The 18,215-nt window shown below is 38.2% G+C and overlaps 1 protein-coding gene across 1 annotated transcript in view; it reads right to left on the bottom strand.

Moving 5' to 3' along the window:
- Positions 1-18,215, bottom strand: part of LOC122803462 (interleukin-10 receptor subunit beta-like) — a 1,132,032-nt gene that overhangs the window by 116,209 nt on the left and 997,608 nt on the right. Inside the window, exon 5 of the mRNA XM_044073080.1 lies at positions 2,635-2,785. Coding sequence (XP_043929015.1) covers positions 2,635-2,785 — 151 coding nt within the window. The remainder of the gene's footprint in view (positions 1-2,634; positions 2,786-18,215) is intronic.

Genomic DNA, 18,215 nt, shown 5'->3' with positions numbered 1-18,215 from the left:
TTCCGCTGTGGTGACCCCTAACCGGGAAAAGCCGAAAGACACAAACAAATGTGCTTCATGTCACAGACTGGAGTTGCTTTGTTCTGTTCTTTTAAGGGTACTCACTGGAAAGAAATGCTTTATTCAGAGATAGGTGTTTGATTTTGCTTTTATGTGTTTACAGTTTCCACCTAATTCATTCTGTTTGGTTCCTGTCTTTTTAAGTGTAGAAATCTTTAATTATATTGTTAATGGTCTCACATGGTAGTAAACTATTCAGCTATTTTAGCTGTGTCTTTTTAAAAACTGAAGTAGGACATGATGCTCAACACATTCTTTCTTTCCTTCCATTTTTAAAAGTAAGTTTACATATGGCTTTAATCCTATATTTGTAGTCTTTTATTTACTGGTTATCATGATGGCTTTATTAATTACTTGTCCCATTTTGTGGGTATTGAGATTTTAAAGTAATTAAGGCACAGTGAGTGCCCTGTGTCTATGTATACTGGCTGCCCTCTAAAAAATGTTTCACTACGAATATTGTAGGTCCCTGCCAGATGGCGTTAGTCTACCATGGTTTGACAAATTCCCCCAAAACATAGTTGCACTGGGTCTGTTTGCTTTGTTAGGATCACGGGGATGTGTTTTGACTCCTCAAGTCTTGGCACATACAACACTTTTATTACCAGTACACAATAGGCTGTGGATGTGGCTTACATTGCTGAAAGTGGGTAACACTGCAGTTTCTTTCATGGACAGAAAATTAAGTTATTACTGTAAGGTGATTTCCTGAAATGTTTAATGTTTGGTCTTTAGGTATTTCGTAGGAATAATATATAGAAATTCAACAAAAATAAATTATATGACATGATATAGTTGTGATAGAGAATTAGGGAGGTAGACTGTTTTTGACATTCTATGTATTACTGTTTGTATGGAATGTAATATAGGTAGCAAGATAATGGTGTTTAGAAAATGAATTTGTTAGAGCCACATATATTTTGTTCTAGGTAGTGGTATTAATGTTGATTTTAGTTTTATACTGTGTAGTAGTAGTGCTGTTAAACATTGGTTGTTTATGGTAGTTATTGTAGATCATAAAATAAATGTTTCCTTTTGGACCTAATTACCAGCTATGTATTTTTTATAGGACAACTGGAAGAATATACAGTATTCACTCCTGGATGATGCGTAGTTTGCAACTTATTGCTTTTGGTTAAAGGACCACTTCAGTCATGGAAATGGAACATTTTCACGCAGTGCAAAAATAGGGTGTTCCATATTTTGACTGTTTGTCTGTGTTCCACACTGGCCTCTTAACAGGATGAGACCTATATGCAGAGTGAAATGGCTGCAGTGTTAAAGTCAAGAGGATGCTGAGCTTTAGCCAGTGAGGAACAGATTTAGTTACCCAGAGATCACAGTCCCACATTAGAGGACAATGACGATGCTCATCTAGGGTAGTATGTAAAGGTCTGCAGATGATATGAGAAAATGTGCGAAGGAGTATAAATGAATGTGATATGAAATTTAATTGTAGAGGATAGTTTGCCTTATGAATAAAGGCCAGGATTATGAGTCTGTAGAAAGGGACCACAAAAGGGCAGAGGGCATTTGGTCTAGCTATGTAAGATTTTGCAGGGAGAAGGACAGAGGGCAGATGGTCTTGCTATGAAGGAATTTGCAGGGAGAAGGACAGAGGGTGAATGGTCTGGCTATCTAAGATGGTGCAGGGAGAAGGCCAGAAGGCAGATACTCTAAATATGAAAGATTTTGCAGGAACAAAAACAAAGAGTGGCTGGTCTGGCTATGTATGATTTTGCAGATAGTCTGAGGAACTAGAGTGGAAATGGATACGATATAGAGTGATGGAAGTAACTTCAGTTTGAAAATTAGAAATTATTTTTTCTGAGACAGATGGTGCAACAATTTGCCTGAATGGGTTATGAACATTAAGACTACAAAATCATTCAAGAAAGCCTGTGAAATGCAGGAATTAGGATAAGGTGGTAAGGGGAATGGCAGCAAAACCATGTCAGCTGTACAATGTGAGAAGATCTGAGGCATAAACTGTCACCTTTTGCCAACAGCTGTTTGTATGTGTACGTGCATGTGCATGAGTATGTACATACAGTATGTATGTATTCCCACATTTTTTCCAGCAAACCAATTCATTCCATATTCCTCTGATAAAAACTCGTCATTTTAACAGAGATTTCATAGATTTGGTTGGGGGGTTGTGGAAATTAGGAAGGGCAACATCAGATCTTTTTGCAGTAACTTCTATTCAAATGGCTGTTCACACTGTAACCACTGTTTTCTATTCTATGTCTTTGTGTATTATTTTCAGTGTGTGAAATTTTCTTAAAATAGGGCATTAGTGCTGAAACTTGTAATTAACTCCGGGCCTAAATCACTCAGCAAGTTCCCATCCCACCCCCATTTTGTGCACGATGTCACTCTCAGACACATCTTTGCTTTTCTACAATAGGCAACTATTTTCACACCCCCACACTTTAGAATTTAGGCTCTACATACTCCATTATGCAGAAACCAGATCCAGTTCACTTCAACACATGAATAAATGAATAAATATAATTTTTATTATTCAGTTATCATTCTCTAAGTAAAATAAATAAATAAATAAATAATTACCATCATCTGTTGTCATCTTACATATAATGTCACTGGGCTGTCCCATTTTATTGGAGTCTCTGATTAAAATCCTAACCTGGAGACAGTATGTGGTCCAGAACTTGAGATCAGAAAGTTCATGATAGGTATATTCAGCAATAGCCTCTTTCACCTGAAAAAAGATGAATAAATGTCAAGTTAAAAATGCAATCCATCCTTCTATCTATAACCCCATTTTTCCCAGTTCTGCAGATAGGGTCAAGGTGTCACATCAATACAGCCCATCATCTAGAACCAGTGTTGGACAGAAACAGGTAAGAGAAGCCAAATCACTTGTGACATGCCAAATAATATAACAGATAACAGAAGCCAAATCACTTAAGAAATGCAAACTAATATACAAAATGCATACACTGATACTGTACCCCATTTTTTATTGTGAAGATAACACTGTCCATGTTGACATATATCAGATTAATAGTACAATTCATGGTGAAAAAGAGAAGGTCATTCTCTTCAAAATTCAACAGCCTAGTTACACAAAAAACAAGATGATATATTTCTATATATAAGCATACTTAGAGTTTTTGAAAATTAAAACTTCATTAATATGGGTATTCAAATTCTGTATTAGACCACCTTGTGTGTGTGTAGTTTAGAATTCAGCAGAACATTTTTATTTCATTTCCTCAAAATAGTATTCAATTTTGAAGTACAAGGTTCAGTCCTGACCTCTGGCTAATGCTTGATGGAGTTTTCATGTTCTCACTGTGCCTCTGTGGGGTTTCTCCCACCTCTGAAAAACATGCTGAGTGTTTACATCTCAAGTTCACTCAAGAATGGAGTGAGGTAAGACACACTGTAGATGGTACCCTATAAGGGGAAGAGTTGTGTAGACCAACCCCTTTGGGCATCTACTATGGTGCACATTATCCTCTAGATAGGACGACATGGATCACAGACTGCACGCCATGACAGGGCTAGTCATTCACAGTGTAACAATATGGCTCTAGGTGATTTGTGGGCATGGGCATTTGCTGGTGATAAGTGAGTTGAGGACTCAGTCTACTCAGGACCAACACTATTGGTGGTAGCGGTACATGTGCATGACACAGACTAATCACCCTGGATCAATATGCTACTGGCCAGTGTCCAGCTGCCCATCTTGCGTTACCTGGGATAGCAAAAAAGTAAACAGAAAGAAAATAAAATCCACTTTAAAATCGACCTATTTCAAAACGAACTCAGGGCTTGTAACTGGAACCCCTTAAAGACTCTTCCACTTAATGAAGCAGTATTATTCTTTAATTCTACTTTCCTTTCTATTTTGGACAAACATGCTCCTGAGCGTACTATTAGAATAAAATCTAATACAGCCCCTTGGCTCTCAAATGAAACTAAAAAACTAATCCTCTCTAAAAATAAGGTCTGGAACAAATGGAGATCCCATAGAATCAGCTCTGATTTTCTTCACTTTCGCCAACTTAGAAATCTTACCAAAAAAGCTATACTCACCGACAAAAGAAAGTTCTACTGCGACCTACAAGAAACCAACTTAAATAAACCCAAACAATTTTGGTCCTCAATCAATAGACTCCTTTCACCAGGAACAGCCAAAACTCCCTCTCCACTAAATGCTGACCCAGACACCCCTCTCCAAACTGCAAATGCTTTTAACTCATTCTTTACTGAAACTATTCAATCTCTCGCTAGACAATTAAACACTAATAACTTCTATCCTCCTAATAATGAAGTAAACTCTTCCTACAACTTCTCTCCACAACCCATCTCTACCTCTTTCATCTATAAACTTATTCTCAAACTGAAACCTTGTACCCCCTCTGCCGACAAGCTCCCTTCCCTTTTTCTTCAAAAGGCAGCCAAAGAAATTGCTTACCCAATTTCTATACTCATAAATAGGACCATCCAAGAGGGAACCATCCCTCATATCTGGAAAATCTCTCATATAATCCCACTACACAAAGGCGGTAACTCTATTGACTATTCTAACTTCAGACCTATTGCTCTTCTTTCTCCTTTAGCAAAAATGATGGAGAAATGCATTCATCAGCAACTTGTACAGTACCTCTCTCTTCACAATATTATAGCTAACTGTCAACATGGCTTTAGACCTCACCATAGCACCACCACTGCCCTCCTTTCCTTTGTAGATACCATTAACAGCAATCGCAACAATAATCTATTCTTTTCTGCCTTATTCATTGACCTTTCTAAAGCTTTTGACATGGTCAACCACTCTTCTTTAATTAGCATTCTTGAATCCCTCTCATTTGATAACCTTGCCATCAAATGGTTTACGTCATACCTCAGTAACAGACAACAAGCCGTTCGTTGGGAAAACCACATCTCCTCCTTACTGCCCATTGCTATTGGAGTCCCTCAGGGCTCCATTCTTGGTCCTCTCCTCTTCTCCCTCTATATTAATGATCTCCACTCTGTAATTCCTCAAGCTACCTGCATTCAATACGCAGATGACTCCACTATCATTTGTTCAGCATCCTCCTCTTCAGATCTAATCTCATTAACTCAAACTATGTTCAACACAGTAGAAACATGGTTCACTAGATGATACCTACTTCTCAATGCTAAAAAAAACAAACTTCTCCTCTTCACCCCCACCACTCGTACCTCTCCACTATACTTCACCATCTCCTCAAACAACAACACTGTCATCTCTCCTGACTCCACCACTAAACTACTAGGAATAACCATTGATAACAATCTCTCTTTTGACCAACACATCAACAACACCATCAAATCAGTTAACAGAAAAATAGGATCATTATACCGTATTAAACCATTTCTCACCCCATCTACTAGAGCTACTATTGCTCACTCCCATCTCATATCTACTCTCTTTTACGCCTCTCCTATCTTCACCAGCCTCAAGAAAACTAACCTAAACAAACTAGCAACTTGCTACAATAACACTGCCCGCTTCGCCACTGGTAACCCTTTTAGAACCCATCACTGCCTCAATTTGAAACACTTAGGCTGGCTGGAACTACAAAACTATCTTATTATCTCACAACTTACTATTGCCCACAAATTACTGTACCAACCTACCAACACCCCTATACTATCACAACTTTTACTCCCTTATAACAATCTCACCTCTCTTCGTTCCTCTTGTAAACTTATGACCAAACCCATAAAGGCCCACAACGTAGCTGGTGACTCTCTTTTCACCAATACTGTAGGAAGAGCATGGAATTTGCTGCCCAAGGAGTTAACTCTAATCTCATCCTTACCTCTTTTCAAACAACATATCAAACTGTACTTCCAAAACCACTGGCTTTGTTCTTGTAGTACTACAGGCTAACTTCCCTATCCCCACCCTCTCTTTACCTTTAACCCTTCTTTTGCTTAATAATTAGCATCTACCCTGTTTCTTTTCCCTTGCTGTCCCACTATGCTCTGACCTACTTCTCCCATCTCTCCCACCTCCTCCTGACTGTCTTCCTTCTTTTCCACTCTCTCTTCCTGACCCCTGCCTCTTCCCTATTATTCATCTTACATTCTCCTTCTACTTCTCTACCCTTCTGAGCTTCAACTGTTATCTATATGGAAAATGCATTATTGCATAACCTTTATGTACTAGGTAAAATGCTTTGAAACTGACCGAACATTATGTATGATTTTAAACTGTTTGAGTTCTTTAATGTATGTTGATTTTATTAACAAATTGATTTATATTTATATTTTTATTGTATGTCTTTATTAACAATATGTCTGTCTGTCATTATTATGTTATGTGTGGAGCTTTTCTCCCCGGGCCTCTACTGAAAATGGACAAATATCCAGCTAGACTAGCCCGGTCAACAAATGTAAAATAAAATAATAAAAATAAAACAGCATGGCTACCACAGCTATAGGCAAAAATTAAATACTTTAATAAAACTAGGATAAGCGTTTTTGCATATTCTGCTTCCTCAGATCCATACATAAAAAAAATAAACATCACCTTTATAAAACACTTCTTTAGTCACATTTTAACCAATAACCAATGAGATCAGTGTTTCAATTTGCACTCCTTGAGGGCAGGTTTCAAACAAACACTGCTGTTAATGCCTAGATATCTGTCTGCTTATAGACTTAATATCCAATTTAACTCAGCGTGTTCAACTTTGTTAATCACATCCCCACCCCTAAAATTCTCACTCAAATGTTGTAACACTCTGAATAATTTATGTCCTGAATTTTCACTAATGTGTTTTGCTAAGGCATTTTTCATTTTCATATTCCTGATCTTATACATGTGATGCACAATTCTCTCTTTTAATTTCTGTCTAGTTTTTCCTACATAAAAACAACTACAGGACAGGTCGCCAAATATACCACATTCAATGCATAGCAATCTGCATAAATTCAAGGGCCAGATTATCAGAGCGGCCAGGATGTCGTCCAGAAAGGAGGAAATGTTAGAAGAGGTTGAACACGTTACCACCTTGTTAAAAGAGAGGAAGTATAACAGCAAAATGTTAAACGATGTCAGACATTATGTAATCTCACAGTGGGGACAGAAATATTAACCCTTATTAGGAGTAATTGACCCAGTAGAACAAGAAAAAGAATTAACAAGTGTTACTAAATATCAGAAAGCATGTATACTCCCTTACACACACCTTATGTTAATAAAATCAAGGAAATATTGGAGAAACATTGGGTACTATTTCGTGTGAACCCTGAAATATCTAAAATATTAGGTGACAAACCCCTCATAGTTTATAAAATGGCACACAATTTGAAGAGACTATTGGAATTGGGCAAAGAGACTAACTTCAAAAGGGGTGAAAATGGTTGTCCATTATCAACTAAGAAATGTGGAAATTGCAACCAATGTAGATTTATTATGGGGCAAGCTGAGATCACCTTGGACAATATTAACAGGACAGTAATTAGGTTAGCTAAGGGTAATTGCAACACATCTTTTATTATATATATGGCCAAATGTCAAAAATGCACAGCATATTACATTGGAAAAACTGAGAGGGCATTCAAAAGGAGAATTTACGACCACATGTACTGTATTAGAAGGAAGGATATGAACAATGCCCTATACAGGCATGTGGAAAAGGAGGGTGATAATCACAGTTTCACCTTTGGTATTTTAGAACATATCAAACCAAACCGGAGAGGGGGTAGTAGGAAAGATTTGTTAAGCGATAAAGAAATATGGTGGCAGCTGTTTTTAGATGCTGCTACTGAACCTGGTTTGAATGATTCTATAGCAGTGAAACCACTGTTAGTGAAATAGTAAAACAGTAAAAACTCTATTATTAAATTTGTAACACGACCATTGGTTTTCCAAGAATGTTTAGAATAAGTGGATATGGAGAAAATATATATATGTAAGGCATTTTTGTATTATTTAATGGTGTATTTTATTTCACACATCCCAAACATATAATATATTTTAATTTACTTAGTATGAATAAACTTTGTTTCAAACATTTTATATATTTATATGTATATAAATTTTATATATACAGTCATATTTATAATTTATATACAATTTGTAGTACATTTGTATTTATACTATTTATACTATTTTTATTAAGCATATTTATTTTATTTCATTTTTAAACCACACTCAATATAAATAATGCACAACTAAAGAACTTTTTTATATTAAATGTCACAATAAGAGTTTATCAATTGTTAGCAATGAACATTTAACAATCATATAAATAGAATTGCATGAAACAATACAGGACAGGTAGTAATGAAATTTACAAGTATTTAAATATAATTTTGGAAGTACTTAGATGCAAAGTTAATAAATTAACATTAGGTTGTCTAGCTAGTTACATTTAAATGATGGATATAGCTTTAAGCATTATGTACAGCAACATTATTTCGTGCCAAAAAGGTTATTAAACTGTTGATTCAAACTGTTTCCTTGTTCTGAAGAAGCCTACATGAGTTAGGTGAAAGCGCTTAACCTAGGATTGTATTTACGTGATCAAGTGTTATTGTGAGTTGTTTTAATAAACATCTTGGCTGTTTTAGCTGTTTACACTGCGTTTCCTCTTATTTTGTTGACAGAGAAGATAGCGCAGTGTATTTTACTTATTAAATTCTGAGTTTAAAAACACAGTTAAAACTTGGATGTTCAAAAGTCTGTTGCTTGGAAATCATGACACAGGCTTTACGTCTGCAACATGGATAGGTACCCACTCTCACACTTACATTATCCTGTGTGCCATGCCCCTTACAAAGTAAATCCTTCAAATTATGACATCGCTTGTAACTAAATCTGGGCACATTGCCTGCAGCAGTTTTAGGGTCAATTGTTAAAATTAACCAGTTCTTACGTACAATGTCATTTATATGTGTCACATTGTTGGTATACTGGGTAACAAATCTCAGGCTAGGTTGACCCTTAATTCTGTCTGCTTATAAATAGCAGCATCCCTTTTTCTAGCAGAGTAGTATAGTTTTGCTATATTCACCCTATTAAGTTCCACCTCATCTCTAATATTGTAAACTACCTCTTACTATAGCCTCTATCTAAAAATTGAGTGGTTAGTGACTTCATCTTCTCTACATAATCATCCTCCCCTGTGCACTGTCTGGAAGTACTCATAAACTGATTCTTAACAACGGTAGGAAAACTGTGACAAGGGTGCAGACTCCCTTGAGAGAGCAAGTTATTCCTCCATGACTTCCTATGTAGTTCAGTGTTCAAAATACCTAATGGCTCCTTCTTCAGACAGACATCCAGGAAACCAATCTCAGTATTAGATACAGGCATGATAAATCTTAAAAAATATGTAGTAGTTTCTAAATAACATATAAATTGCTGTAAAAGCTCTTTGTCTCCTTCCCACAAAAGAAAGACATCATCTACAAAACTTCTATAAAATTTTACATGTGCATAATACCCATTGTTATTAAAAAAAGAATTAACCTCCCAGAAATGCATAAACAAGTTAGCATCGGAATTAGCACATGGGGTGCCCATAGCGACACTCCATTTCTATAGATAGATGTCATTCTGAAAAGTGAAAACATTGTTTTCTAAAATCAACTCCAAAAGTATACAAATAAGAAAAATGTTATCCTGATTATATGGATTACGCATGCATAGTATCTCTCTGATGGCTCTTATGCCAAAATCATTGGGTATGGTGGTAAATAAATTCTTAACATCTAATGTCACTAAGAGCCAAGAATTGGTCCCATGAACATTCTCCATGAAATCAAATAGGTCACCAAGAAGTTGTTTACTATCTCTCAGGACAGTAGGAATCTTAGAACCCCTTTTAGTCTATCTTCCACAAACATAGATAAAGGTTCCATGATCCACCCTGCTCTTGCTACAATAGGCCGGATGGGAGGATTCATGGCACCCTTATGAATTTTAGATAAGCCTTTAATAACTGGTACAGTAGGATGTTCAATATTCAAAAAGCGATACAGTTGTTCATCAATAACACTGGTCATCATCAGGTCATATAACGTCTCATGCACATATTTAACTATTCTATTAACATCCAATCTGTCAATCTTGGCATAAGTATCCATGCCATCTAATGGGCATTACACAGAATTAAAATAGTCTTTCTAATTCATAACCACAACAGTTCCACCTTTGTCTGCAGGCCTGACACATATTAACCTATTATTTCTTAAAGAAGACAAAGCTTTAGTTCTTGTAAATTCAGGTTGTGGAAATCCCTCTTATGTGGGCCATGCAATGTCTTATTAATGTCATTCGTACACACACAGACAAAGGTCTCAATATGCTGTGGCAATTGAGGATTGAAAGTACTTGTTTTTTTAAGGGAAACACCCTTTTTAAGCTTACAGTCACCAAACATTAACTTCAAGGCAATATTGCAGGCAAAAAATTGCAAGTCTAGTAAGACCTCACTAATATTAGCCGAAGTGGCCAGTATATAGGATAAACCCTTACTCAGGACTTCATATTCATGTCTATCCAGTTCATATCCTGAGAGGTTAATAACCAAATCATTTACCTGTATAGTATCACCTCTCGTATTACTTAATCCATGTATCCTAACATTGTTCCCCATAGTGTTCAACATGCAGTTAATTCTCTGTGTATTTTCCTGCTCACCATGAAGTGTTCTGGAGAGTACTTCCTCTTCAAATGCCCTCTGCTGGTAGACCATGCTGTAGACCTCACTTTCGTCTTGAATGGGAGGGGAAAAGAACCCATACAACACAAAGGGTTCTTAGGTTTTGCTCCTGCATGCTCATAACTAAAACCTTCTTGATTAGGCGGTGGAGTTAATACTTCAGGGCATGCAACAATCCCTTCATGATTTGTGACACTACCCTGCCTATTTTTCTCTTGTATATCACCTTGCAAAATTCTATCATTGTTCTGTAAGCGCGAAACAATATCAGTAGTGTCACTCACTCCCTTGTTACGTATCTCTTGTCTCAGCCACACGAAAATATGCCCATGTTGAAAGTCATAAAGATCTCGTTGAAATTTCTTTTGCTTAATTTGCTGAAGTTTCAGTTCATATGCCATAACATTGTTAAACACAGTATCAAGACTTTGTGTGTATTTCTCACCTTTACATCTCAGCAGCAAATCATCCAAGTACTTCTCAACCTTAAATACAAGATCATCTTCGAGAGGCTTGAAGTACTCAAGCATTAAGTTCATGTACTTAAAGATCAAACCAAGGTTGAGTTGCTGCCATTAAGTCAAAAGCTGTGGATGTGTATCACCATATGTGGGCATACACAAAATCCGCATACCTCTAGGTATGACCTTGAAATGTATGCAAGCCTCCAGATGGAGGCATTACCAATGTAATCTCTTCAGTTTATAAAGGTCTTGATCCAAGTCTGTAATTTTCATAAGAAAAGTATTGTAATCCAATGCATTTTCAGGGACTTCATTCTTCTCTTTCTCTGCAGTAACTTCCTGTAGCAGATCAGATGGTTGGTGAGTCAATTTCTTCCATTTCTGAGACTTATTGGTAAGACGAGAATTGTAGTCCAATTCTATAAAAGTGCCTTCAGCCATGTAATGCTGCTGACCAAACAATGACTTACTATCACAACCAAATAGCAGGTCCATCAGCAAACTAAAGCCTATGCTGGAAAAATAGCTAAAAAGCAAACAGAAAGAAAAAAAAACAGCAAGGCTACCACAGCTATAGGCATAAAATAAGTACTTTAATAAAACAAGGATAAGTGCTTTCGCATATTCTGCTTCTTCAAAATACATAAAAAAAAATCAATCATCAGCTTTATAAAAAACATCTTTAGTCACATTTTAACCAATAACCGATGAGATCAGTGTTTCAATTTGCACCCCCTGAGGGCAGGTTTCAAACAAACACTGCCATTAATGTATATATAAGACATGTATGAGATCAGGAATATGAAAATGAACAATGCCTTGGCAAAACACATTAATGAGAATTCAGGACATACATTTTCATTCGGTTAAAACATTTGAGTGAGAATTTTAGGGGTGAGGATATGAATAACAAAGCTGAACAGGCTGAGTTAAATTGGATAGTAGAGCTACAAGCAGATATCCAGGCATTAACAGCAGTGTTTGAAACCCACCCTCAAGGGGCACAAATTGAAACACTGATCTCATTAGTTATTAGTTGAAATGTGATTAAAGATGTGTTTTATAAGGCTGATGATTCATTTTTTTTGTATGGATCAGAGGAAGCAGAATATGCGAAAGCGCTTATCCTTGTTTTATTAAAGTACTTAATTTATGCCTATAGCTGTGGTAGCCTTGCTGATTTTTTCTTTCTGTTTACCTGGGATAACTCTGTTATGAGAAAGCTGGATGCAAAACCAATCAACCTGCCTAACATGAACTAAGATTTGCTACATTCATTGTAGCTTAACTGACAGGACAGAGCTTGGAAGTGGATGACATGATAGTAAGGAGGAGGCTTACATAGGATCATAGGATCAAAGCAGGTTACTAGACTAATGGCCCTGGGGCCCTTACAAGCAAAGCCAAGAGTTTATCTCCAAAAAGAAACCTCAGTTAGCACCTATCGCCCCTGTCGATGACGGACACAGGTGGAACCCCTGGGACAAATTTGTGGTTTCCCATCTACTCATCAAGATTGCACATGAAGAGGGTCAGTGAGGTACTCTGTTTGACATGTATGGGAAGTCTATTCCAGAGATGGGGCAGCATCTGGGAGACAAACCTGTCTCTCCAGCAGGTTTTGTTGATGTTGCATATTAGATGCAGGCCTTTCAAGTGGATATTGCATGAGGAGTTAAACTTATGGATATGGAGCATCTCTAGAAGGGCAGGGTCTGAGACTGTCTTGTAGGCAAGACACAGATCACCCTGAGCAATATGTATGATACCGAATAGAGTGATAGTAATTTGAGCCTGTCCGCACACAGGACAGGTGTTGGAGGTCATGAATTCTCTTTGTGAGGTATTTCAGTCGCCTTTCCTGTTGGTGCAGATGTTTGGAGAAGTACATATCAAATGGGGTGTTATACTCAATTATTGGTCTAATGAGGGAGGAGTATAGACAGGTAATAACCTCCTTTTTTTCTGGATGCAATCCCTTTATTTATGAGGTGAACCAGGTGAAAGGCTTTTCTGACCACTGCCGCTACATAATAGTTGAATGTGAGATTGTTATCAACCTGAGTGCCCAGGTCTGTCACCACAGGTTGTGTGCTTAGGGGGGTTGCAGTTGATGTGGTAATCAGTAGGGGCTGTGTTTTTGCTGAATGGTATGATGACACATTTTTTTGTGTTTAGCTTGAGGCCATGACTTTGGCTCCAGTCATTAGTTGCTGTGAGACCCTCTTACAGTATGTTAACATCATTTAGGGTGTCAATGACAGCACCCAATTTACAATCATCTGCAAATTTGGTCCTCTGAGAAGTAGATGCCAAACAGTAGGGGTCCCAGGCCAGAACCCTGGAGAACTCCACTAGTGACAGAGCTGCTGTTGGAGGTGGAGGCACCTATTTTGACTTTGAGGGTCCTTTCAGTGAGACAGTTGGCCACCCACCTGATGAAATAGGGATTTAGGCCAAGTTGTGTTAGCTTTTTGATGAAGCCCGAGTAGGGGATTGTGTCAAAGGCCTTGGCCAGGACATGCAATGTATTCAGCAAACAAGATGGAAGGCAGTGCAATAAAGTCAATTGGCTTGGGATCCAGAGTCTATTACTCAGAAGGAGGACAAGCTAGAAATGGTGTGGGAATTGTGGTGAGAAAGAGACTTTAGAAGACAGTGAGGGAAGTCATCAGAATTAGTAATAGACACGTGGAAACCAGACTAATGAAAGGACAGCATTTATAATCTCAGCCAATGCCCAACTGCAGGGTTGTAACAGTGAGGAAAAGACTGCATTTAGATAGCAGCTGCAGGACCTAGTACACAAAGCAGGCCAACATGAATTGGTTTTGACAATGGGTGACTTGAATGCACATATTTGAACCCACAGAACAAGATAAGAGGGCTGCCTGTGTCCACATGGGTGGGACAACAGGAACAAAGGAGAGGCCATTTTCAACTTCTGTTTGGAAAATGGCTTGATAGTAGCCAACAAATGTTTCAGAAAGAGAGAGAGAGAGACAGTCACAAGATCATACACAAGAGTGGCCAATATACAACTCAGATTTCCTCCTAGTAAAAAGTGCACTAGGGTAGAATCAGTTGTTGCAGTCATTCCCAGTGAAACAGTCAGCCAACAGCATAAACCAAAGGTTGCCACAATCAGCTGCAAGCAGTGGTCAGAGAAGGTCAACAGAGACCAGGCTGAAGACCTGGAAGTTGACTGGAGAGAAAGCAAAACAGTTAAAGGAATTATTCAGGGCTTTAGCACCCTGAGACGAAGAGGAAATAGGTAGAGTTGAAGATGAATGGCAGCACCTCAAAACAGCATGTGTGAGGACTACGGAACAAATATGTGGCTAAACCAGATAATTAAATAAGGTACACAAGGAAAGCTGGTGAAGGAATGTGGAAATCCAGGATGTCATCAAAAGAAAGAATGAATGCATGAAAAAGTGGGAGACAGAAAAGACAGATCAGGCTAGGAAGGAATGCTGGTTGGCTAACAAAGAACCTAAGAAAGGAGTCATAATAGCAAAGAACAAGGCATTGGAGGCATTCTAACAGCTTCTGGAAAGTGATTCAGTAGATGGCACAAAGAAACTATATCAGGTTGCAAGGCAAAGGCAGAAAGATAAAGAAGATAGACAGCCTTCATAAGGGATACCAGCAACAAACTGCTCACCAGTCCACAGGACATCAAAGGCAGATAGAAGGGGTACTTCCAGCAGCTTCTGAACAAAGAAAACCCAACAGATGCTGTACTGCTCCAGACACAGCCCACCATGAGAGAAAAGGAGCAGCCCACCACAGAAGAAGTAAGAACAGCACTAAGGAAACTGAAGTCAGTGAAGGCAGCAGACTCAGATGAGGACACAGCAGATTTGATAAAGATGTTGGGTGAGATAGGGGGGAAATGGCTCCTGAGGGTACTCACAGCAGTGTGGAGAGAAAGGTGTATCCCACATTACTGGAGAATAAGCATACTAATGCCAGTGTTCAAGAACAAAGGGAACATTCACACCTGTTACACTGCATGAAGGTTCTGGGCAGGGTGATTGATAAATAAATATGCAGAGTAGTAGGAAGTAATATGGGAGATAAACAGTTCAGATTCAGAGCAGAATGCAGCACCACTGGCCCAATGTTTGCAGTGAGACAGATACTCGAGAAGAAGCTAGAACTAAGGAAAGAGTCCATCTGGGCATTACCAGACTTGGAGAAAGCATATGACAAGGTCCCAAGAAAGCTGATTTGGGTAGTCATGTGGTAGTTTGAAGTTCCAGAAACACCGGTAGAATTATGCAGGCCATGTACAAAGATCCAACGACTCAAGCATGAACAGTGTTCAGTCTCACAGAAGGGTTCTCAGTGGAAGTATGTGTGCATCAGGGTTCAACTCCAAGCCCATTGCTGTTCCTACTGGCAATGGTAACCTTTTTTGAAAGAGTAACAGAAGCCTTTGACATTGGTCATGGTGTCCACACACTATATCTTGACCTTGCCAAGGCATTTGATACACTGGTAGCATAATAAACAAGCTAAATGAGCCCCAAATTGACACCTTTGTAGTGAGAGGGATGACAAATCGACTAATGGATAGAACTGACACAGTGTGAGTGGCAGATATTTGCTCTGAGATTAGGGTGATCACTGATGCTTCTCAGGAATCAATACTAGTACTTCATTTATTCAGCATTTTTACCTCAAAACCCAGGTCAGAAATGAGGATCTCTGCTTAAACAAGTTTGCGGTTGACTGTAAATTGCTTGTCATTCTCAAGTTCCCCTCTGATAAAATGGCACTCCAACAAGAGCTTACAAAATGGCACTCCAACAAGAGTTTACACTTATTAATAACTGGTGTATAAATAACAGGCTCAAATTAAATGCTAGAAAAGCAAATAAGAAAGCAGTGAGACATCTTTTAACATGGGTAGATAATTCCCACACCTTTGATCATATTGCAACAGTGGTCAGGAAATTCTTATACTTGTTCCAGTTGATTACAAAAGGAATATAATCCTGATCTTAAAAAGTCCTTACCCCTTTTTATTCCACATTGATTAGACCAGTTATAGAATACAACATCCCCCTTTGGGAATTATCTCTAGCTTAAAAAAAATGAGCTACCAGAAGAGACTGAAAGCATTGTTCCTGTATTCAGACCCTACAGACTCCTTAGGAGTGATCTGTGCCTTGTTTTTCATGCCATTAGGGCTATAGTAGTCCAGGCCCTCTTATACCACTATAAATCAAACAGTCCTACCTATATTAGGACCAGAAATCTAAATCTACATCAGCAAATAAAACATGGTAGAGACATAGATTAGTAACACAGCACCTTCCCCTGCTCTGGAACAGACTTATACTGCAAATTAAGAAGTGCAACACATAGAGCTAGTAGCTGTATTAAAATATGTTTCTTCAGCTGCTGACAGGTCAAGGTAAAATGCAGAAGCAACTTCTGGTGACAAATGTTTTCCCGTTTCTTCAGTGTGCTGTGAACACCGAGCAGGTATACATAACAATGAGGTTGGGGGAGCTCTCCCAACGAAAACAATTACCTCCAAAGTTTACCAAATGTTGTTTCTGCCCAATTTTTTTGATATACTAACACTCAGTAGACTGGCTGCTGACTGACTGACATGCTTCCACAATACATTATCTTCCATCAAACAGGAGCTAGATAACAGGATGGCTATTCAAACATTCACCCCTGGCTTGACTGGTCAATCCCTCCTTGAAAACAGGGGGTAAGGACTAAAGGTAGGTAGTGGCAAGGTGCAAATGGCCACTAGGCTCATTTGCCTTGTATTTCCTATGATTTTCTATGATTAAACATGTACTCACAAGCAAGAAATAAGAAAGGGATTTAAATGGCAAGGAAACATGTTCATGACAAGATATTCGGAGGTTACTAGCTGAACAGAAACATACTGAATAAGTCATCTAGTTTACATTTAAACTCAGATATTAAAATACTATTAGAACTGTGTAAACTTTCCTTTAGACTGTTATACCTGTGTTTAAGGAACAGATGCAGAGCCTCTAACCTGGGGGCCTCTCTTACACTATTGCAAAGTAATTGCAGGCCACTCTACCTTTGCAATGTAAGGAATGTTTGGTTTTCTAGCACCCTCACCCCCCCAGCATAACTTATTAATGAGTGCTAACCCTGATCCTAACCCTGCCCCTTATCCTACAACTTACCTTAGAAAACCTTTTCCATAACACTACCTCAATTCAGTCAAACTATGTCTAAGTGTGTTTTTGGTTAACTGATCTGAAAAGGAAATTTTCTGATTTAATTTTTTTGGTTTTATATATATATATATATATATATATATATATATATATATATATATATGTGTGTGTGTTTGTGTTTGTGCATATAAATACATATATATATATATATATATATATATATATATATATATATAAAATATATATATGTGTGTGTGTGTGTGTGTGTGTATATATGTATATGTATATATATATATATATATATATATATATATATATATATATATATATAGGTCCCCTTCACTACACCGACATGCTAGAAAGCCGACACTAAAAACACCGACACCAAAAGACTGACGACGCAGATGATCGACAAGGTGAGATCCCGACAGCCGAAACACCGACATGGGCAACATGTGAGCGCGACTCGGTAAGTGTGTGATAGTGAGGGATTTAGGGTTAGGGAGCGGACAGGTAAGTGAGCGATAGTTAGGGATTTAGGGTTAGGGTGCGGAAAAGGTGAGTGTGCGGTAGTGTCAGGCTTAGGATTAGGGTGTGGGTAAGGTAAGTGTGTGATAGTGACGGACTGTACTTTTAGGGGCGGGTTAAGTGAGTTAGGGTTAGGGTGCGGGTAGGGTGAGTGTGCAATAGTGACGGACTTTATGTATAAGGGTGGGTTAAGTGAGTTAGGGTTAGGGTGCAGGTAGGGTAAGTGTGTGATAGTGATGGACTTTAGGTTTAGGGGTGGGTTAAGTGAGTTAGGGTTAGGGTGTGGGTAGGGT

This window comes from Protopterus annectens, chromosome 5.part1, assembly GCF_019279795.1.
Source record: "Protopterus annectens isolate FY-2018-M chromosome 5.part1, PAN1.0, whole genome shotgun sequence".
Lineage (NCBI taxonomy): Eukaryota > Metazoa > Chordata > Ceratodontiformes > Protopteridae > Protopterus > Protopterus annectens.
Note: the sequence above shows the minus strand (reverse complement) of the source record. Positions and strands in the feature narration are given on the sequence as shown.